The sequence below is a fragment of the Astatotilapia calliptera genome, chromosome 23 (genome assembly GCF_964374335.1).
Source record: "Astatotilapia calliptera chromosome 23, fAstCal68.1, whole genome shotgun sequence".
Taxonomy (NCBI): Eukaryota; Metazoa; Chordata; class Actinopteri; order Cichliformes; family Cichlidae; genus Astatotilapia; species Astatotilapia calliptera.
The window spans coordinates 28,239,327-28,261,669 of NC_137443.1; the positions used below are offsets into that span (position 1 = coordinate 28,239,327).

The 22,343-nt window shown below is 42.5% G+C and overlaps 1 protein-coding gene and 1 long non-coding RNA gene across 3 annotated transcripts in view; one reads left to right on the plus strand and one right to left on the minus strand.

The window, feature by feature from the left end:
* The window catches only part of LOC113016942 (striated muscle preferentially expressed protein kinase-like), a 32,230-nt gene that overhangs the window by 3,797 nt on the left and 6,090 nt on the right, over positions 1–22,343 (plus strand). For both annotated transcript variants that reach the window (XM_026160158.2, XM_026160152.2), the window contains exons 4-30: positions 2,267–2,418; positions 5,308–5,396; positions 5,561–5,736; positions 5,847–6,024; positions 6,130–6,203; positions 7,345–7,503; positions 7,599–7,788; positions 7,988–8,217; positions 8,300–8,419; positions 8,524–8,628; positions 9,779–9,985; positions 10,110–10,233; positions 10,774–10,946; positions 11,433–11,545; positions 11,646–11,814; positions 12,168–12,267; positions 14,002–14,202; positions 14,575–14,632; positions 14,718–14,795; positions 14,887–15,059; positions 15,217–15,243; positions 15,341–15,493; positions 15,609–15,651; positions 15,759–15,824; positions 17,211–19,836; positions 19,906–20,073; positions 22,162–22,284. In XM_026160158.2, coding sequence (XP_026015943.2) covers positions 2,267–2,418; positions 5,308–5,396; positions 5,561–5,736; positions 5,847–6,024; positions 6,130–6,203; positions 7,345–7,503; positions 7,599–7,788; positions 7,988–8,217; positions 8,300–8,419; positions 8,524–8,628; positions 9,779–9,985; positions 10,110–10,233; positions 10,774–10,946; positions 11,433–11,545; positions 11,646–11,814; positions 12,168–12,267; positions 14,002–14,202; positions 14,575–14,632; positions 14,718–14,795; positions 14,887–15,059; positions 15,217–15,243; positions 15,341–15,493; positions 15,609–15,651; positions 15,759–15,824; positions 17,211–19,836; positions 19,906–20,073; positions 22,162–22,284 — 6,075 coding nt within the window. The remainder of the gene's footprint in view (positions 1–2,266; positions 2,419–5,307; positions 5,397–5,560; positions 5,737–5,846; positions 6,025–6,129; positions 6,204–7,344; positions 7,504–7,598; positions 7,789–7,987; positions 8,218–8,299; positions 8,420–8,523; positions 8,629–9,778; positions 9,986–10,109; positions 10,234–10,773; positions 10,947–11,432; positions 11,546–11,645; positions 11,815–12,167; positions 12,268–14,001; positions 14,203–14,574; positions 14,633–14,717; positions 14,796–14,886; positions 15,060–15,216; positions 15,244–15,340; positions 15,494–15,608; positions 15,652–15,758; positions 15,825–17,210; positions 19,837–19,905; positions 20,074–22,161; positions 22,285–22,343) is intronic.
* Positions 10,093–22,221, minus strand: LOC145424113 (uncharacterized). The gene is made up of 3 exons (XR_013905080.1): positions 22,099–22,221; positions 10,769–10,849; positions 10,093–10,224 (listed from the first exon to the last, which is right to left on the minus strand). It is a non-coding gene; the product is annotated as an uncharacterized LOC145424113 (long non-coding RNA).

The following is a 22,343-nucleotide window of genomic DNA, read 5'->3' on the forward strand; positions in this document are numbered from 1 at the left end:
AACCTATAAAGGCAGCTTTTATGGGGGTGAGCAGTGTGTCATGATTTATGAGATGAGCCATCTTCCAAAAATATTAAATTTATTTAACACTTTTCAGTAGATACTGAACTTAGAAGGACAGAAACAAAGTATCCATCCTATCGCACTAGTATTTATCCAGTACCAATACCAGCGTATCGATGGTTACATGTATCCGCCCACCTCTACTGCTTTCTTGTTTTGCAGTTAGACATGGTGACACATTTTACCAGCACAAATTTTAAATGAGGAGAGCGACACCGGGGGGAACATAAAAACGATGCTGTTCTCAAACATGTTGACTCACACTTTAATCCGCTGCCAGCCCTCCTCCGCCTGACATTCTGTCTTAATGACTACAAAGGCCCGCTGGAGCTCAGCATCCCGACCGGGGCTCCTCGCAGCGATAGTTGCCATGGCAACCCATTAATTCTTGAAGGCACCGAGCTCCCCCTCGGCATGAATTCAAAACGCAGACCTGCCCCCGTCACACAAAGGTCTCCTGAGCCTCAAAGGCAGCCGTGGCATTCAAAATCAGGCAAAAAAAGAAAAATATAAGCGCCTGCAGTGGACGGGTGTTTATACTACGCTGTGCATGAGAGAAGCTCCCAGCAGTGCTGGTTCGGCCTCATGCAAATGCAACTTTCCCCTCTTCACAGTTTTGTCAACAAATGCGAGCGCTCACCCTGGTGCTTTTCCGACAGCAGCACGCGGGCCTCTGTTGCCATATTAGGCCAGCGGAGTCTAACTTTGCAGGAGTATTTTTAGAAGGCCTCTTGTTCTCTCGGGTAATTGCCGTCTGCTTTATGTCCCCGCTCGAGATTACAGCTGTAATCGTGGAGTTTTTCATCACTTCAGATTTCACGCTACAGGGCTTGGGGATGGAGCTGCCAGAAAGTGGCGGGAGATTATGTGAGTCATTTTAGCCGAGAAGTGTGTAGATTGTTGCCACGACAAGCCAAAATAGTGGGCGAGATTGATTTACTGGCTTCAAAGAAATATGTGAGAACATAACACAGGCCTATTGTCATTTTTGCATTAAAAAAAAATCAAAGAAGTTGAAGAACCACAGCTTTGTGACTCAGTGGAGTCTTTAAACCTAAGCTTTAATAAACTTTTAAAATATTCAGCTTTTTCATCAGCCCGGGATGTCAGGAGTGTAAGAGAATAAAGGCGTAACAGTGATGGGAAGCAGAAGGACAGGGTGGAGGAAAGTTGGTCGGCTCACACTGTTCGGGAGTTGTGTAAGAGTTGGCAGGTTTACATAAATACTCTGGGGAGTTATCCCCTGGTGCACAGACGCCGCTCAGAGATGTGACTCTAGGTAGGTTATTTTGTTGTTTTTATCCCCCCCTCCTTTTTTTAATGCTATAAGCGCAACAGAATATCCACCTACATCGCTTAATAATTTGGCATAAACAGTGTTTTTTTATCGTGTTTCATTACTATTAGTCAGCTTTTCCATATATGGCTTTCGGTGCATTTCTTTCCATCTGTATATGCGACCAAGCCTGCCTTTCACTTGCAGATGATGACCCACTTTCCCTTTATTTTGCACAGTTGAATGTCATGCAAAATACCTATCAGTCCACTGTTCTGCCATCTGAAAGGGGGGACATGCCTTTATTCTACTTGGGTAATTGATTTTATTCATTTTCACTCGCAACGTTATCTAGTTGTGCCAGATATGTGAGGTCTTAGGCTTTGCAAAGATTGTGAAACGCTGACACGAAAACGAAGGCAACAAAAGAAGAAGGAGAGACAGAAAGAGAGAGGCAGCTCTTTATATTTCTTCCCGCAGCTGTGAGTTGAGTCTGACTGTAGTCCAGACTGCCAAGGGTCCAGACACAGTGTCTGATCTAGAACTCGTGGGAATGAGTGAATGATTGGGTCAGGGATTAAGGGATTAATTCGTTATCTGTTCGCTTATGGTCACTTCAGATGGTCCCTGTGCTCAGTGTGTGGAGGTGCACGTGGCCCACTTGTGTCTAACCCACTGCTTTGTGTTGCCAAGTGCTCATTTTGGCAAAGATCAACACCAGCAAAGCAAAAAAAAGACCGTAAACAAAATGAGCTACGCCAGTGCCATGTTAACCATATTTCAAAAGGCTTTGCACTCAATTACTTAAATTAAGACGTGTGTAAATCAGAATCGACTTTTTTGTGAACTCAAATAAAAATGAATTAGACACGGCGGTAGTATGCTTGTAATTCTATTATATTTGTGTCCGATATCTTGTTCTTCCAGAGCCGACCCACACGCAATGTGGGAAATCTGCTGTATCTCTGGAAATCAGCAGTCCAATCCAGTCAGATGAGGAGTACCTGAGTCCTCAGGAGGAGGTGATGGAGGTCGGAGGCTCACTTCCTCACCATTTAAAAGAGCCTCCCTCATTTCAGGTAAAAGTATAAAAGCTCCTTATGATTTTTTCTTTAAATAACAAGCGCAGCGTCATAGTCGATGTCTCTGATATCCCCATTTCGTTGTCTTTCCCGAATCATCATAATTAATGTTGGTCCAGGTTCAACACTGCAAGTGACCAATCACATTGTTGTGATGTATTGCCAAAAGTATTCGCTTGCATATGAATTTGAATGACATCCTGTTCTTAATCCTTAGGGTTTATTTTGATAATTTGATCAACTCTTTGCAGCTCTAACAGCTTCAATTCTTCTGGGAAGGTTTTCCACAACCTTTAGGAGTGTTTATGGGAATTCTCCCAGAAGCACATTTGTGAGGTCAGACACTGATGTTGGACCAGAAGGCCTGGCTCGCAGTCTCCACTTTAATTAATCTCAAAGGTGTTCTATCAGGTTGATGTCAGGACTCTGTGAAGGCCAGTCAAGTTCTTCTACACCAAACTCGCTTATTGGTGTCTTTATGGACCTTGCTTTGTGCAGGAAGGAAGGATCCAGCTGCAAACTGTTCCCACAAAGTTAGGAGGATAAAATTGTCACTAATGTCTTGTTATGTTGAACCATTAAGAGTTCCTTTCACAGGAACTAACCCTGCTGGCCCAACTCCTGAAAAACAATCCCGAACCCTAATCCCGCCTCCAACAAACTTTTCACTTGGCACAGTGCCATCAGACAAGTACTGTTCCTCTGGCAACCCCCAAATCCAGAGTCATCCATTGGATTTTACTGCATTTAACTAAAAAAAAAAAAAACAGAAAGAAAAAGAAGAAACAATTGTCTGTTGTCATTACAGGGAGTGCAGAATTATTAGGCAAGTTGTATTTTTGAGGAATAATTTTATTATTGAACAACAACCATGTTCTCAATGAACCCAAAAAACTCATTAATATCAAAGCTGAATGTTTTTGGAAGTAGTTTTTAGTTTGTTTTTAGTTTTAGCTATTTTAGGGGGATATCTGTGTGTGCAGGTGACTATTACTGTGCATAATTATTAGGCAACTTAACAAAAAACAAATATATACCCATTTCAATTATTTATTTTTACCAGTGACACCAATATAACATCTCCACATTCACAAATATACATTTCTGGCATTCAAAAACAAAACAAAAACAAATCAGCGACCAATATAGCCACCTTTCTTTGCAAGGACACTCAAAAGCCTGCCATCCATGGATTCTGTCAGTGTTTTGATCCGTTCACCATCAACATTGCGTGCAGCAGCAACCACAGCCTCCCAGACACTGTTCAGAGAGGTGTACTGTTTTCCCTCCTTGTAAATCTCACATTTGATGATGGACCACAGGTTCTCAATGGGGTTCAGATCAGGTGAACAAGGAGGCCATGTCATTAGTTTTTCTTCTTTTATACCCTTTCTTGCCAGCCACGCTGTGGAGTACTTGGACGCGTGTGATGGAGCATTGTCCTGCATGAAAATCATGTTTTTCTTGAAGGATGCAGACTTCTTCCTGTACCACTGCTTGAAGAAGGTGTCTTCCAGAAACTGGCAGTAGGACTGGGAGTTGAGCTTGACTCCATCCTCAACCCGAAAAGGCCCCACAAGCTCATCTTTGATGATACCAGCCCAAACCAGTACTCCACCTCCACCTTGCTGGCGTCTGAGTCGGACTGGAGCTCTCTGCCCTTTACCAATCCAGCCACGGGCCCATCCATCTGGCCCATCAAGACTCACTCTCATTTCATCAGTCCATAAAACCTTAGAAAAACCAGTCTTGAGATATTTGCCTTTGGCATTGATTAGAGGGGTTGACTCAATTTGTTTTAACATGTTTCAATTTATTTTAGTTTTTTAGTTATTTATTTTATCTTATCTCATTTTAATTTTCTTTACTTATGCTATTAGCATGTACAGCACTTTGTGAACTCTGGCTTTATGTTAAAGTGCTTTATAAATAAAGGTGGTATGGTATTTCTTGGCCCAGTCTTGACGTTTCAGCTTGTGTGTCTTGTTCAGTGGTGGTCGTCTTTCAGCCTTTCTTACCTTGGCCATGTCTCTGAGTATTGCACACCTTGTGCTCTTGGGCACTCCAGTGATGTTGCAGCTCTGAAATATGGCCAAACTGGTGGCAAGTGGCATCTTGGCAGCTGCACGCTTGACTTTTCTCAGTTCATGGGCAGTTATTTGGCGCCTTGGTTTTTGCAATTTTGCAATTTTGAGACTGCTGCATCCCTCTACAAGATATCTCACTATTTTTGACTTTTCTGAGCCTGTCAAGTCCTTCTTTGACCCATTTTGCCAAAGGAAAGGACGTTGCCTAATAATTATGCACACCTGATATAGGGTGTTGATGTCATTAGACCACACTCCTTCTCATTACAGAGATGCACATCACCTAATATGCTTAATTGGTAGTAGGCTTTTGAGCCTATACAGCTTGGAGTAAGACAACATGCATGAAGAGGATGATTTGGACAAAATACTCATTTGTCTAATAATTCTGCTCTCCTTGTAATGGCAACTCTCTTCCGTGTCAGGTGTTGCTGCACACTCTGTCTTGTTTTCCAGGTACGCAGGTATTGGGGCCACAGGCAGGTCCCAAAACAATCGGACAAAAATATGAGTTACTGCACATGGAAATATGAATCTTCTTTTGATTGTTCTCCGATCTTAAGATCACACTGTGCTGCAATATTCATTTTCCTAGTAGCAAAATGGCAATCTCCATGGACATATCCTTTGCATTTCATACCATGACTCCACTTGCTTCATCGCAGCATCACTTGATAGCTGCAGTCATTCTGGGCACGGTCGTAATGTGATTTTACTTCCAATCTGATAAAACTGGAGCAAAGCTTAGAGATTAACCTTAAAAGCTTTTATAGGTAATCATGTTTACATTCTTTAATAGGTGGCACCATGTGACCAGGCGGTAACCGAGGGTCAAGATGTTGTCATGTCAGTGAAAGCCAGAGGCCAGCCCAAACCCATGGTTTACTGGTAAGACATCTTTTTTTCCCCCTCAAGGTTTTATTGCAGCTAGACATCTCAGGAGAAACCTGAAGCTTTTATCACAATCAAGGTCACTAACTGTCTCACACAAACACCCCTCCATTACGCGCCTGAGCATAAATGATTCTGACAGCCGCTTTATACTGACCCAGGCTGAAGGACAGAGTCTCGGTGAAGACAGCAGGGCACTTCACTGTGCGAGAGATGGAAGATGGCACCAGTGAAATGAGGATCGGCTCGGCTCAGAGGTCAGATGCAGGGCTGTATGCTTGCAGGATCATCAATGAGTATGGAAGCAAACAGGCAGAGTGCAGACTGGAGGTCAGAGGTAGGTGATGAGAAACTGAACTGAATGTTTAGTCATACCATATCTTGTCGTTCTTCCTTATATATGCTCTATTTGTGCTGTTTTCTTTTTCTTTTAATCAACCGCTGCAGCACAAACGGCGTTGACGATCACCAGGGAGGTAAAAGACGCAGCAGTGAGGGCTGGAGAATCAGCCGTGTTTAAGTGTCACATCACGGGACCTCCAGATGTGGACGTGGACTGGTTGTCCAGGGGGAAGCTGATCCAGCCTGCACTGCTCAACTGTAAGATGCACTTTGACGGAAAGAGGTAGGTCCACCTCATGTTGCTGTCACTGCAGCACATTTTATTATCTGACAGATTTTTGGTGTCATAAAAACAAAATTCATTCATTTATTTTTCTTTATGCTATAGGTGCCGTCTCATGCTAAATTCAGTACATGAAGACGACAGTGGGACATATACTTGCAAGCTGAGCACTGCCAAAGGTGAATCATAAGCAGTGCTGTCCCTGTTGCTGAACAGAAGATGAGGTGTGATCATAAATTTTCAGTCTAACTAAAAACCTGTGCAAATTTCCCCTTCAAAGCCATCTTCTGGTGCTGCTGCTCTTTTTAAATCATCTGTACAAATCTGGGATTTTAACCTCAATGATTGTTTCCCCCAGATAGTTTTAGACAGGCACAGTACAGAGTTTTTCTGTCACACTGGCCTCGTTTCGCAAATGTGGCTTGTGCCTTCTTCCTCTTCCCTAAAACGATATAATTCAGGGGTGTCAAACATAAAGCCCCAGGACTGCAACTGGGCCTACAAAGACTCATGGGACATCTTACATCTTAGCTTACATTTTGGAATTTTAACTGTATTTTCATAAATTTTACTTTTTTTCTCCTGATAAAGACCTCCCCAAGCCCACATAATGCAGGAATAAAGTAAAAGATAAATCATCACATCATAGATCATCACCCACTACAGAATTTTTCAACAATTTATGCACAGGGATTTTAAATAGGAGTGCCTATGGTTTCAATTTGAAAATCCAAGATCCTGAATATTCTCGAGTTACTGCATTCACAAGATTTTCAGAAAACTCTCAAGTTCAAAGCTCAGAAAACTCTGAACCGCTGGTAGGAATTTGAAAATTCTAGGTGACTTCCTTCCTGAGTTATCTCATTTACAAACTTAGGTGTCCATGCAGCCCGTCTACTTCTCCGACTGGCCAACGGGGTGATGATAATATGTAAGCCATCAGCCTTTTGCGGTTGAGGGGTAAAGACTGAGACATACTGTTGACATTGCACTTATACTTCTTGTACTAAGATATTTCAGAGATTAAATATATTTACAGTGACAGAAAGGAAAGATGTGTGTGGCCCATAATCTGTGACCTGATCTAACTGGTTGGCTCCTTTTCTTCCCAAGGAGTCTAACCTGAAGGTGGAAACATGGCAAATTTAAATCACATAAGGTTTTTTTTTTATGATCACACCTTATATTTATGCTGGGTTTTCCATTTCGTGTTTTTGTCTCCACCAGAGAGGTTTTGGTTGGTTGTTCTCCAACTTCTTTAGATGTGATTGAACATATTTCAGTGATACACTTACTAACAGGGCGCATGTGCATCTACAGAGGAGCTGACCTCGAGTGCAAAACTGATCGTCACGCCGTCCAAGGAGCCTCTGTTCACACGAAAGTTGGACATCCTGGAGGTCATCGAAGGACGCACGGCACGGTTTGACTGTAAGGTGAGCGGATCGCCTGCTCCGAGAGTCACATGGATGCATTTTGGTAAGAATCTCAAAGCGGCGGTGCGGTGTTCCTACATTTTTTAGGCTTGTCCAAAGAAATGGCTTTTTAATTTGTCTTTTATAATGTTCTTTCAGAGTCACGAGTGGAGGAGAGTGATAACATTCGCATCCTTCAAGAGGGGGGTCGTCACTCGCTTGTCATCACCCACGTTGGCAGTGACACAGAAGGATTTTACACAGCAGTTGCTCAAAACATTCACGGAAAGTCTGAATGCACTGCTGAGCTGTACGTGCAAGAACCCCGAGCTGCCGTCTCCTCTCACATGTAAGAGAAGCCGTTTGTTTCTATTTGCATCTCATCCCTAATTGTGTAATTGTTAATTCTTTGAAGGCTTTGAGAAGAAAACAAACTATTTTTAAAAAATCAAATGTTCCACTTTTGCTTTCTAGGGCAAAGAAAAATAGCTCAGATGGAGCGAATGCGTGTGATAAAATCAAGTCGACCTGTTCTTTTCTTCCTCCAGGTCCAAGTTGGAGAAGATGCCGTCCATCCCAGAGGAACCTGAAGTGTTCGACAACGAGGTGGAGAAGAGGACCATGCCGGACTTTGTGCAGCCTCTGGCTGATGTGGAAGTCATTGAAGGGAAGGAGGCGGTGCTGAAATGCAAGGTGGCGGGCCTGCCATACCCAACTATTGCCTGGTATCACAACAGCAGGCGCATTGAGAACAGCGAGGAGCGCAAAATGACTCAGTGTAAGCAGATAAACACACAAAAATAAGTCGTTCAAAGTGGGGGAAAGATGGCGAATAAGAAACCTGTGTGTCTGTTCTCCAGACAGGGATGTCCACAGTCTGATCATTCGGGGCGCTTGTCATGCTCACGGAGGTGTTTACAAGGCTGTCATCTCCAACAAAGTGGGCAAAGCAGCCTGCTATGCTCATCTGTATGTTACAGGTAATCATAGATACACAATGTTTAATGGTATACATTACGGGATACACAATTTCCCTAATATTTTTGTGAAATATATAAATATATATGTATGTTTTTGGAAACAGATATTGTTCCTGATCCTCCTGATGGGCCTCCGGTGATTGAGGCCATTACAGGAAAAACTATAACCCTCAGCTGGAAGACACCAAAGAGACTCGACCCTTCACTTGGTAGGTTCATAACACACCTGCAGGCTGGTGCAACACAGGTGGATGGATATAATGTGTTGGAAAAATCATGTTTAATAAAGAGCTCGAACAAAGAAAGTGCTTAGGTCTCCCACTGACTTATATAAAGGGTAAAGGTTTGGAGATGATCCAATTGAAGCTAAAATTTTGTCCTAATTCGTGTGACTCTAACCTTTGACCTATGACCTTAAGGTACATTTCGAAATCCATATGATTGGAGCAGAACTGGTTCAAAGCCTTGGCTTCTAGAAGCTTTAAAAGATTTTAAAATATAGTCATGCAGTGTGTCATTTTGCACGATTTTATGGCATCACTGTGACGCTGTAGTGTGTCAAATTGGAAAAAATGAAAAGTGTGTTGTACAGCTCTCTCCATGCGTTTTCACGTGAAATAATACTAAGGGGTGACCGTAGCTCAGGGGGTTGGGAAGAGCATCTGTAACCGGAAGGTCGCCAGTTCGATCCCCGGGCTCTCTGTCCTGGTCGTTGTGTCTTTAGGCAAGACACTTTACCCTACTGGTGTTGACCAGAGGGGCCGATGGCGCGATATGGCAGCCTCGCTTCTGTCAGTCTGCCCCAGGGCAGCTGTGGCTACAACTGTAGCTTGCCTTCACCAGTGTGTGAATGTGAGAGTGAATGAATAGTGGCATTGTAAAGCGCTTTGGGTGCCTTGAAAAGCGCTCTATAAATCCAATCCATTATTATTACTTGATATGGTTTCCTGAAAAGCTCAGTTTTGACCTTGGGCGCTAACAATCAAGGTCTAGGTCAAATATGTAGCCAGCCTTGGTCCCAGTGTGACCTCAGGCCTAGTATACTGTTGTGAAGTTTGAAGATGATGCATAAAAAACTGTGGGTAATAAATCAGTTTTTACTGATTTTAAAATTGAATTGACCTCAATCTCGACCCAATTTTTCCCAAAATGAAATCAGCTTGAGCTGGTATTGATATCTCCCATCACACACAATTTAAAAACGATGTCTTGAAAACTGTGGATGATAGACTGCTAACAAACAAACAAACTGAACTGATTACATACTCTCTCCATTCAAGGGAGAAAAAATACAGCATTTTTAGCACTGCTTAATCATGTCTTTGCCACCAAGTAATTAAGGAGCATGTGTGTTTACAGATGCCGGCTCCTTGGTGTATGTGGTCCAGCAGCAGCCTCTGGGCTCCATCCAGTGGTCTGTTGTGGCATCAAACCTGAGGGAGACAAACTACACCGTCACCTCGCTGTCAAAGGGAGTCCGCTATGCTTTCAGAGTCCTAGCATCCACTGGGAAAACGCTTAGCAAGCCATCGCCTGCCACTGATCTAGTCCAGCTGCTGGACAGAGGTATCAAGTGTGTTTAAGAGGCTTATGCTACCACTAATCTGATAATCGACCTTAAAGGACATCATTTCTACTTTTAGGACCAGTTTTGCTTTGTTTTCTTGTAACATACCTTTGACTTCTCTAGGACCGTACTTGAGGAAAGCGCCGATAATTTTAGACAAGCCAGAAGTTGTGTACGTGGTTGAGAACCAGCCTGCCAACATCACCATCACGCTGAACCATGTGCATGCAGCTGTCACCTGGAAAAAGTTAGTTTATTAACCTTCCAGTGATGTCCTTGTGATGTCATTAAAAAGTTTTCATCCGATTTCTTCATAGCATTCATCAGGGTCTGTTTCATAAACTGGATCATATTAACCCCAAGCTTCTTGGGGTTTATTTGGCAGCCCTTATACTAAAGACTAAAAACTTAAATATACAGTTCAAAAGCTTTCATGATGGCTTTAGGGGGATATTAGTGTACTTAATGCTGATCGAGACATACAGCTTGTCAGAGTAAGCCTTTCTTAGTTAAGAAAGACTATGTCGACACACATTCTGCATGTTTTACAAGAGTCTGGGTGCTAAACTGGCCTGCCTGCAGTCCAGACTCATCACCCACTGCCAACATTTGGAGCACAGAAAATTCAATAATGCAAAGCCCACAACGCTGTGCAACAATCAAAACAAAAAAAATGGCTTTCAAAACTACAACAGTTGGTCTCCTCTTACTGGGTTAAAGAAGACTCAGTGCAGCAAACTGGTAAATGTGGCCTTCTCCCAACTTTTCTGAAACCCGCTTACCTCAGGAGGGGCGTGGTGCTGGTCAGTAAGCCGGGGATGTGCGAGATGAGCATGCCGGACGATGATCAACACACCCTGAAGCTGCAGAGGGTCAGGAGCACAGACATCGGTCAGCTGGTGGTCACGGCCAGAAACCAGTTTGGCAGCGACCTGTGCACACTTCAGCTGGCCATGGCAGGTCAGTCCAGACAGGCGCACCACGTGACAAATTTAGCATTTTAGTGAGAATCCAAACAACTTTCTACTTATGTCAACAAGACAAAGTGTGTCTTTATTATTTGATCTGTTGCATAAAAACATCAGCTTTTATATTCATTTAGTGCCCAAAGGAAGATTGAACAACAGCGAGACCTGTCTGTCAAGGCCTTTTAAGTTCCCCAAAAAACCATACTCCAAAAAAAGGCCATGGGGGGCAACAGGTGGTTTGTTTCAGAAAGCACTTCCGACTTTTCCAAAAGTAAAATTAATTACAGATTTAAATAGCAAAACTAGCTTAAGCATATTTTTACTGTTTTAAAGAAAAAACAATAATGGATACAAATTATGATTCATTAGAATTCAACAAAAATGGCCACAACACCATAAAATGTACTCTGTATGTGCGGTCCATAGTGCTTCTCCACCTTAGAGATGAGCTTCTTTTTTCCTCCTAATTTTCCTGCAGTGCCTCCCAAATTTGAGACCATAATGGAGGACGTAGATGTGCAAGTCGGGGAAACATGTCATCTGGCTGTTGTGGTCGAAGGAAAGCCAGATCCGGATATTCTGTGGTTTAAGGTAGTACATCCAACATTCGACTATAACTCAACTCAACTCAACTGAATACTCAGATGATATTTTTTTAGGTGAATGCTAATAGCTGATTGATCTGCTGCAGGATGATGCGCTCCTCTCGGAGAGCAGCCACTTCACATTTGTTTACGACGACCCAGAGTATTCACTTGTCGTCCTCAACGCTCAGCCCCATCACTCCGGCGTGTACACCTGCACTGCCAAGAACCTGGCCGGGTCCAACTCCTGCAAGGCCGAGCTCACAGTTCATACAGGTCTGCAGTCCAGCGATATTCTTACAGTAGTTGAAAAGATTAGGAATGTGTAAAGTTGAAAAGTTTCATATTCAAAAGTATTGTGCTAACAGATTTTTACCCCATTTGCTGATGATATTTACTGCTTAGAATCGCTAATAAAGGCTAGCTGTTGTTGAAAATTGCTCCTCTGAATCCGCACCATATGGGCGGGACCACAAGGTGTTTTGAAATTACAATGTGAAGCCATCTGTCTCTGAGCTAGCACATAAATACACCCACATATGAGTGTGTGCACCCCCCACACACACACTCACACACACATCCATACACACAAAGCCAATAAAGATGCCTATGTTGATGCTTTTCTCCAGAGCGAAAAGAAGCAGAAGAGCCAATGGAGGATGAGGGAACCATTCTGAGGAAGATGAGGCGTTTGACAGATTACTATGACATCCACAAAGCGATAGGGAGGTGAGTGTGCGCACTCTTCCTGCCTCACATCCCGACGAGGACGAGGACACTGACGTTAATAGTTACTTGAGTGCTCAGGGTCGGCCTGGAGGGCGGGAGGTAGGGGTAGGAGCTGGTGCGGAGGGGTTGTGTGTGTGTGTGGTGGGAGGGTGGCGGTGGGGTTAGTTGCACCTGCTTAACAACAGCAGACAGAAACGACAGATGAGTCACCAGCCACGAGAGTGGAGTGAACGCATTAGCCGACGACAGATGATTTGTTTTGGTCTAGAGACAGGCATTTACTGTGAATTGCACAGCCACTGGGATGGCAAAACAGGCAGATGAAGAAATCTGCTTTCCACCCAGTGAACAGCATGAGTACCCCAGTAATGGAGTTCAGATTATGAGTCCTTCTCCCAAATATCACAGAAGAGTGCCTAAGGAGAATGAAAGTTAATTATACAATGACTATTGCCCCTCCATTTGTCTTTCCATTGTTCTCACAAAGAAGAATTTATTAATAAAGTGGAGGGAAAGGAAATTAGTCATTAAAGGGATTAAAGGGACCTATTATCAAGATATATATATATATATATATATATATATATATATATATATATATATATATATATATATATATGTGTGTGTGTGTGTGTGTGTGTGTGTGTGTGTGTGTGTGTGTGTGTGTGTATAGACAGAGAGTCCTGTGAAAATCAGTTATATAGTACAATTACAAAAAGACTGACCAAAACATGGGTTGTTGGAATGGCCTGCATGGGTGAAAAGGTTCTCTCTGAAAACAACGTGGTAGCACAGCTTAGGTTTGCAAAGTTGCATCTGAACAAACCACCAGATTTCTGGAACAATGTGCTTTGGACAGATGGGACTGAAGTGGAAATATTTGGTCACAATGCACTGAATTTTGGAGAAAACCAAATGCAGCATAGCACCTCATACCAACTGTCAGCACATTGGTGGAGGGGTGATGATTTGGGCTTGTTTTGCTGCCACAGGACTTGGGCACCTTGCAGCCATTGAGCCGACCATGAACTCCTCTTTATGCCTAGAGTCTAGAGATGTGAGGACATCAGTCCAAACCTCAAGCTCAGCAGCAAATCTACAACAGCAAGTCTGCCAAACAGAAGGAAGAAGTCCAGCCCTCAGGCTTAAAACAACACCTCAATGAACTGAAGCAATACTGGCAGGCATACTCGCATCTATCTATAGATGTTGCTCCATGACCCACACGTATCGGTAATAAGTGTGGTTACATGTGTAAACTGATAATGGTCTAAAACGAATTTCCACCATACTCAGCCCAACTTTACTAACGCATTGCGCCAGAACAAACTGGGTTTGTGTAAGAAATGTACAATTGGTATTTACAAAGAGAGCGCAATGACAGGATCGCATGGTAGAGGTGGCAACTGGGAAGTTTTGCAACTGACCCATATTTCACTAGCACATAGTACAGGGAGGAGAATATTTAAGTGTACAAATTGACGAAAGGATTGTGCTCAGTGCAATTTTGCCCTGCTTAGTAAATCTGGCCCTTAATTATCCATCTTCATCCACTTTGTCCGGGGCCGGGTCGCGGGGGCAGCAGCCTAAGCAAATTACTGTCATAATAATAATAATATTTATAATTTACTTCTATCAAAGAGAAATCAGTCTTGAAAACAAATGGATAAAAAAACCAACACGGCTGACATGTACAAAACCATTAATGTCATCACTTTGTGTTTGTGGGTGCAGGGGGGCCTACTCCTATGTGAAGAGAGTAACTCGCAAGAACGGAAAGACCGAGTTTGCTGCCAAATTCATTTCTGCTCGCGGAAATAGGAAAGCCTTGGCTCTCAGAGAGATGGAGCTTCTGTCTGAGCTGGATAACGAGAGGATTCTCTACTTCCATGATGCCTTTGAGAAGAAGAACGTGGTGGTGCTTATCACAGATTTGTATCCTTTCACTAGAACATACAGTGAAATCTGTAATCTACGTTTTACAGAAAAATGTTTTTTCCTCCTGCATCTCCGATTCACATTTTATCTTCTACATTGTCAAACAAAAGTGCACTTAAATGCATCTCAAGTACAAGATGCACAGCATTAATCCTAACGTCCCCCCGTACCCCCCGGAGGCATGAATGAAGCAGCTGAGCTTTTTCTCTCTGACTCATCGCTGCTGAGAGGAATTAGCAAGAGATAGAGTGTGGGGGAGTTTTGCTCATTTATAATTCATTTCTCATGCACCTACCAGTCAGACTATGCAATCAAGTAGCTGCAGCAGCAGCAGCTTTGTTTTTCTTTTTTCTTAACTCTTGTACAAAGATGTCACGAGGAGTTGCTGGAAAGAATGGCCAAGAAAACAACAGTCATGGAACTGCAGGTTTGTGTCTTTCTGCTGCCTGCACTGCGCTTTCATTATGTAACGTGCCTTTCAGGATTCACTCCTGTTGTGTTTCATGCTACAGATCCGCAGCAGTGTTCAGCAGGTTTTGGAGGGTCTTCGCTATCTCCACCAAAAAAATATAGCTCACCTCGACATAAAGGTATCCATCTGTCCCACCACAAGCACTGGATCAGATTTGATTTACCTTTTATGAGTCCTAATGTTGTTGTTTTTGTACACATCCCCTCTAGCCAGAAAATATTTTGATGGCAAGTCCAGGGAGTGATCAGATCCGCATTTGCGACTTCGGGAATGCCATTAAATTGGAGACTTCAGAGGAGCACTACTGCAAATACGGCACACCAGAATATGTCGCTCCAGAGATTGTTAACCAAACTCCAGTTTCCACAGCAACAGACATATGGTCAGCCACCTGTTCTCTGGCATGGAGAAGTGACTAGGCACAGCAGGCACTATATACACTCACAGTTATCTGCAAGTCCATCAAATTTCTGTGTTTATCTGTGCTTTTATGTTGCTCTTCAAATTCCAAGTCACGTATGTGTCCTGCTCTCCCACAGGCCTGTTGGTGTCATCACTTACCTCTGGTACGTTTTTTTCTTCTTCACAGCATGTGTGTATTTAAACCCAATCAGTCAATCTGACATCTTGCTAAATAAAACACCTGTTCTTTTTTTGCTTTAGCCTGACCGGCGTGTCACCTTTTGCGGGCGAGAATGACAAAGCCACTGCTTTAAACATCAGGAACTACAATGTGGCGTTTGAGGAGAGCATGTTTTCTGACCTCTGCAAAGAAGCAAAAGGATTTGTCATCAAGCTTTTGGTGGTGGACAGACTGTAAGCATTTTGATGCCTCTTAGTTTTGTACCATAAAAATACTGTATATGATGCAACTGTGCTACAGTTCACAGATTAAACATGAACATGAACTGTAACTGTGTCCCAAACCTAGGAGGGCAAGTGCCATCGAGTGCCTTCGTCATCCTTGGTTCAAGGTGAGCTATCACTGGAACATCTACCATCCTGCCGACTGTGTCACTGATTCATGAGATGTAGTTATGTCTCTGTTAATAGTGCTCCCACCTATTGTTTTGTCTTGCAGTCACCAACAAACAAAAGCATCAGCACAGCTATTCTAAAACAAGTTTTGGCTCGAAGGCGATGGCAGGTAACAGACGACAAAACGTTCATTTAGCATTTGGAAATCAGGGTGAAATGCATAAAGACACCACAGGCTGATTCCTGCTGAGGGATTGAGGCTTGTTTTTGAATAGATTTATCATGTTTCTCCAAACATGATGCTGTGCTTTATGGACGAACATCTCCACTTTGGTCTTGTCTGTCCAAATGACATTGTTCCAGAAGTCTTGGGGTTTGTTCAGATTAGGGCTGCCACAAACGATTATTTTGATAGTCGACTAGTCACCGATTATTTTTGCGATTAGTCGACTAATCAGATCATCATCCATTGAACGTAAAAGTACAGCTTATTGCACCAGCAGCATCTGCTCTTATATAACTATCATTAGCTTACAGCTTTAAGTGTTTAAGGTCTGTGCTAACTAAAAATAAAGACAAGATGATAGTTAATTGAATTCTAATTAAATGTGCAGATTGTTTCGGTGGAGTTTAATAAACTCAGCCGATTTACTCAGGAACAAATAAAATACTGAAAAAAGCCAAACAATAACATTTTTAAGTTATCTAAGTGACTTGTATATGTTTAACCTGAGTAGGGCGGTGGGTTTGAAAACGATCTGCCGGGAGTCCGGTGCTCTCATGGCCCCCGGCTAGCTATCAAGCTAGTGGGTAACAGACGCCTCCGAAAACGTCGGAGCGCTTTTGAAAATATGTGGTGTCTTGATAAACTGAGCAGATATTTGAGGTTTACACAGCTACATTCTCGCCTGAAAATATGTTAAACGTTTATTTTGTGACCCAGAAAGAATAATAAGAGTAATATTAAAACTAACTAGCTGCCGCCATTGTTGACAACTGCGCTGGGCCGCGCTATGAATTCTGGGACACAGTTTCTTCTTCTTCGGGGTTTAACGGCAGCTGGCATCCTTGTACATGCAGTGCTGCCATCTTCTGTTTCAGTCCGTTATTACACTCTTAAATCCTGCTACTTATTCCTGCTTTTGGGATCTTACAAAGCTTCAAATGACGCGTCGACTATTAAATCAGTCGTCGACGATTTTGATAGTCGACGTAATCGTGACTAGTCTAATCGTGGCAGCCCTAGTTCAGATGCAGCTTTACAAACCTAAACCATGATGTCATGTTCTTTTGAGAGATAAGAGGTTTTCTCCTAGAAGCCCTTCCAAAAAGGCGATACTTGTTCATTTTTTTCTAATTGTACTCTCATGAACTTTGACATTTAACATGCAACCTGAGGCTTTTAGATTCTTCGGTCGCTCTTTGGTTTACAGTTAAATAAATGGTTAAAATGATTTGCACTCTGCTTTTATTCACACTTTATACAGAGTTTTGGAAACAGGGGCGTACTTAGATTAGAGACTAATCCTACAAAATCCTCTGCTAACTATTTCAGCGTTCCCTCATCAGCTATAAATCCAAAATGGTGATGCGGTCCATCCCTGAGCTCCTAGATGACTCAAGCAGCCATGTCTTCATTGCTGTGGCCCGGCATTTAAAAGAAGGCTCCCCGCCACCCTCCTCTTCGTCTGATTCAGATGCAGATGTGGATGAGCTTCCCTTTATTCCTATGCCACTGTCCATGGTTTTCTCGGGTTCCAGGGTCTCCCTCAATGAGATCCCAGGGGATGAAGATGTCACGGGACGGCACGGTTTCATTGCAGATGGGACAAGGAAAAAGGAAAGCATAGGTGCAAATAATAGAGGAGGAGAATGCATAAAAGATGAAGACATAACCCCAAATGAGGCGCAAACAGAAAATATAAAACGAGCTCCCTTGAAAAAAGGATCAAGTGTGGAGTCAGATGAATCCCAGACAAAAGCCAGGCGGTCTACAATGAGGAGGGGGAGTTCTGCCGATTCAGCGCTGCTTCTCCACATTGACCCAGAAGAAGAAAGTACAGAAAAGGAATCAGAAGAAAGAAACAAGAGTTTGAAAAAGGCTGTTTCCATGGAACTACCCAATCGCAGTCCAAGCCCTGGGGCTACAAAGTTAAGCCAGGAGGATTACGCCCTAAAACTGGAACTGATGAGACAACGGCTGCTCAGGGGAGGAAACGTGGACAAAAATATGAGTGGCCTTCGAGGGCCCCTTTTTGAAACACTCGGCATTGAAGATGAGAGGCAAACAGGATCCCTTGATCGGAATTTGAGGAGATCAAGAACTGGGCCGTCAACACTCGTCAGAGCAGCTTCCTCTGAGAGTCCAGGAGAAGACACGCCAAAGACTAAAGTTTTTCGCAAAAGTACCTCTTTCACTCAGGGGGATTCTGAGCCCATGCCCCTGCACAGAAGGTTTGGAGCCCCCTTAGAGATACCATCTGTGGGTAGTTCTAGCATAGTAGGGAAGAAGCTCCAGGAGGCAACCTCGATGTCTGCACTAACAGAAGACACAAAAGCGAAGTCTGCCTCAACCACAGCACAGGGAAGACCAGACCAACAGGAAAAACATATGAGCGAACTTGGTGAGGAAGAAGGGATGAAAGAAAAAAGGACCAAGTCCCAAATAGAAGGGGCAGACAAAGAAGAATGTGATTATGCATATCCTTCTGTTATTACTCCTATAATAATAATAGAGGAGGAGGAGGATGAAGAAGAGAGGAAAGAAAACCAGGCATTACATATCAGCAAGCAGAAAGTGAAAGACAAGGAAATGTCACAGAGTAGTGAAGAAGCATCCTTTGCAGGGCAGTCTCAAACACCTGACAAACCCCAATCCAAGGATCCTTCTACTATAGCCAATACAAAGTCTGCAGATGCATCTTCACCCCCGGAACATCCAGCAGTATTTGCCAAAGTAGCAACACCTGAGCGATCTCCAGGTTCTGTCTCTTCTTCATCAAACCCAGACCTTCCTTCCATCCCTCGCCAGCTTATTCTCAGAACAGACATCAAAGACATTGACTCAGAGGAGCTCTTTGAAGCGAGGTTTAAAAAGCGAGAATCGTCTTTGACCCGTGGCCTCAAAAAACTCACCAGAAACAAATCAGAGGAGAAATCGCCTGTATTAAGTAGAAAAGCAAATGAGGGGGCTGAAGAGATTTATAGGCCTGCACCAAGAGGGGCGCCTCTAGAAATGGTATCGTCAGGACTTAAGGAGAAATCGAAATCTGTTCAAGATTTAAGAAGAGATGACCAAGAAACAGGCCTTGGTTTAATTGGAAGGTTTTCCTTGCGGGCCAAGAGGTCACCATCCACTGAGAAGAAGGTTCAGAAATCACAAGAAGATAAGCAATCCAATGTGCAGGAAACGGCTAAAAGCAAGAGAGTGTCTTGGGCTGTTGGTCGCAGTAAGTCTTTGGATACAAAGGAACTGAATGGTGGAGGGACACAGAAGAATGTGGATGACAGGGAGCAAGGAAAAGCTGAGGAGTCGTCTGTATCTGCCATGAGGCGTAAGTTTGAGTCCAAAGTGGCAGGAATCTCTGCCAAACTAAGGACTCAGTCAGAGGAGAGGAACAATAAAGACACAGAGAAAGAGCTGGCTCAAGGGGATTTACACAAGGTCACAGACTCTCCTGTCCTGGCAATGAAACAGAGGTTTGAGAACAAAGTGGCAGGAATATCTGCAAAAATACGCAGTCAGTCTGAAGAGAGAAAAGGAGATTCAGAGGGAAAGCGCACACCCCTGTTTACCCGCCACCGTCACTCTCAGTCTGAGGGCCGTGGACTCAAAGGAATGGGAATCCCTGAGAATCAGCTAGCAAAACAAACTGGCGCCTCAGGGTCTAAGGAATCAGTTGAATCCACTTCTAGCATCCATTCTGAGAGTGAGAGAAGGTCACGGTGGGACAGGTGGGGTTTGACAAGGGGCAAGAAAGACAAAACGCCTTCCCAATCTGATTTGCCCTCAAGCGTCCCCAAAGAAGAGGCAAAAAGCCAACAGTTTGTCCGCTCTGCTTCAGATTTTGCTCCAGTGTTTCACATCAAATTGAAAGACCACGTCCTGCTGGAGGGGGAACCTGTCACTCTTAGCTGCCTTCCAGCTGGTAGCCCACAACCACAAATTACATGGATGAAAGGTAGCTTTATCAAATATCAAAATAATGTAAATAGTGCAGATAATTCGTTAATGCTTTTGTGTATTCTAGATCGGAAACCACTGGAGGTGGATGACAGAGTCAACCTAATCTCCCACCCAGATGGAAGACAGCTTGTAATGATCAGAAAGTCCACCTATAAGGACGCCGGGGTTTACGAATGTGTAGCATCCAACCCCATAGCTACTATTACTACCTCCTGTACTCTTTCCATAGCTTGTAAGTCACTTGTCTGTTCCATAACATTCCATAACTATTTACGTTTTAGTTACATTTTTGTTTTATAGAATGGAAAAAATACATATATTTCTCCACCCTCTCCTGCAATTGTTATCAGTGGGGACGTTAGCAATAAAGACTAAAAATGTTTTTTGTACCTGTCTGTTAAATATATTGATTAGAAGTTGCAGAAGTTGTAAAGGTGAACATTTTCAGATGGTAGTGTGTGGGGATCTTGTTTTTGGAGCAGTGTCTCAAGTGGTCATTTGAGGAACTGCAGTTTTCCAGTACACCATTTCCAGCCCCATACATTGCAGCAGCAACAGAACATGAACTTAGCACTCTTCACAGAGGAAGAGCTGCTCATTTTCCTGCCAGACATACAGTAATTTTCATAATGTGATGCATTTTACATTATTGAATTTTAATTGCACTGAGAATGGTATGAATAATAACACTAAAATGAACATTATTGCCAATGGATTCATTTTACAGTAGATTAACTTAATGGATTTTTGGGATTTTCTCATAATTATCACCTATTAAAAGTAAATGATACCGTATTCCCTGCAGTTTTGTACATGATGATCAAAACCAACTGGGGCAGGGCATACTCTAAACTTCAATCATGCCTTTCCACAAAGAGGCTATATTAAGAGCAGCAGTCTGCTTACAAATGCAACAGAAAAAATGAGACTTTGGGGGCTTTGGTGGAAAGTATATTTCTTAGATGTCAGGTGCAGTCAGTTGCTTTTGAATGTTTTCCTACAGATTTGGCCGTGTAGTATTACTTGAGACAGCTTATCTCCCTTCCATTGTCTTGCTAGTGGGCCATCGTAAAAGGAAATGTTTTGTGAAAATAGAGCACCAAATTATCCTGTCATGTTTGGTTTCATTTCATTGCAACTCAAACATTAAATTGAATTGTTTTATATTTTCATATAAGTCAGTGATCAGATCTGTTACATAAATCTAATATAAACTAAACAACAACCGTGATGAAGATTAAACATGGCAGAGGAAATCTACAGTTTATAGAAAAAGAAAGTAACAATAATCAAACATGAAAACATTTTAGCATTGAATATCTAACACAAAAGGCAGTAAAGTGCAATGAAAAAAAACATCCACCCGTGAGCGATGATTAATAATCGAACAGCAATAACACCAAGGATTAGTACTGTTAGCACCAGGTAGCGCCTTTTACCAAGGTTTGAACACAACTGAAAGTTGCTCACATATATTTATTCAGACAAATAAGACTCACAAACTTGTAAAATCACAAACAACTAAAAGAGCCTACTCGGATCAGACCTGTGAAATCATGTGTCTTGCTTTATGGAATTAAAATGATCAGTAGTAGCTATGGTAGTTAAAAATATTTTTTCCCACATATAGCAAGTGATGATAGTCCTATAATTTGGCCACCAAAAAGGCTTCTGTAGAGACAATGTGACATACTCCAAAATCCAAGTCCACTGGAAGTCATGCAATATGCAATATGCCTTTAGCTAAAACCATCGATTTTTCAATATCACGTTAGGATTTTAGCATTCTATGTATATTTAGCTATTAAAAGCTAATGGTAGCTATTTATTTGCAAGCTACTATAGTTAGGCAACAAAACGATAACAGTTTAGGATACTAAAATAATATATCTATAGAAATATGGTAGCTTAAAACTGATATTTGGTAAGTAAGTAAGAATATTTACTGTAAAGGCCCCAGAATATTATTCTTGCTTATGCCTCCCATGTAGTTTCAACATTGCCCACTTTGAGTGCTTGAAAGGCTCATTTCTTTAGTTAGTTCAGTTCATCTCAGTTCATTAGTCTGTTGGTGCATGCCTGCTGATATACGATTTGTAAGACTGATACCGATATTTGGTGATTTAAAAATTCAGTATATTGGTCACTATTTTTTTTTCTTCTTTTAAACACAAATAGATTTCCCTGCAATTTCTTATGTGTAGGTATTTGTGAATCCTTACTAGGATAATTGGCAGTCCTTACAGTGTATACTTACATTACTTGTTGTTTTCCTCTTTTCTTAAATTCCAACTCTTTTTTTTATCTTCATCCAATGAAGGTGTCCCCAAACGACCAGGGACCCCTGAAGTTCCTCAGACTTATAACAACACAGCCCTGGTGCTGTGGAAGCCATCTGAGACAAAATCTCCATGCAGCTACATTCTGGAAAGAAAAACCGAGGGTGAGTTTTATTCTATAAGTTTCTCTCCTTAAAAATACTTCTGATTAGAGGAGATCATT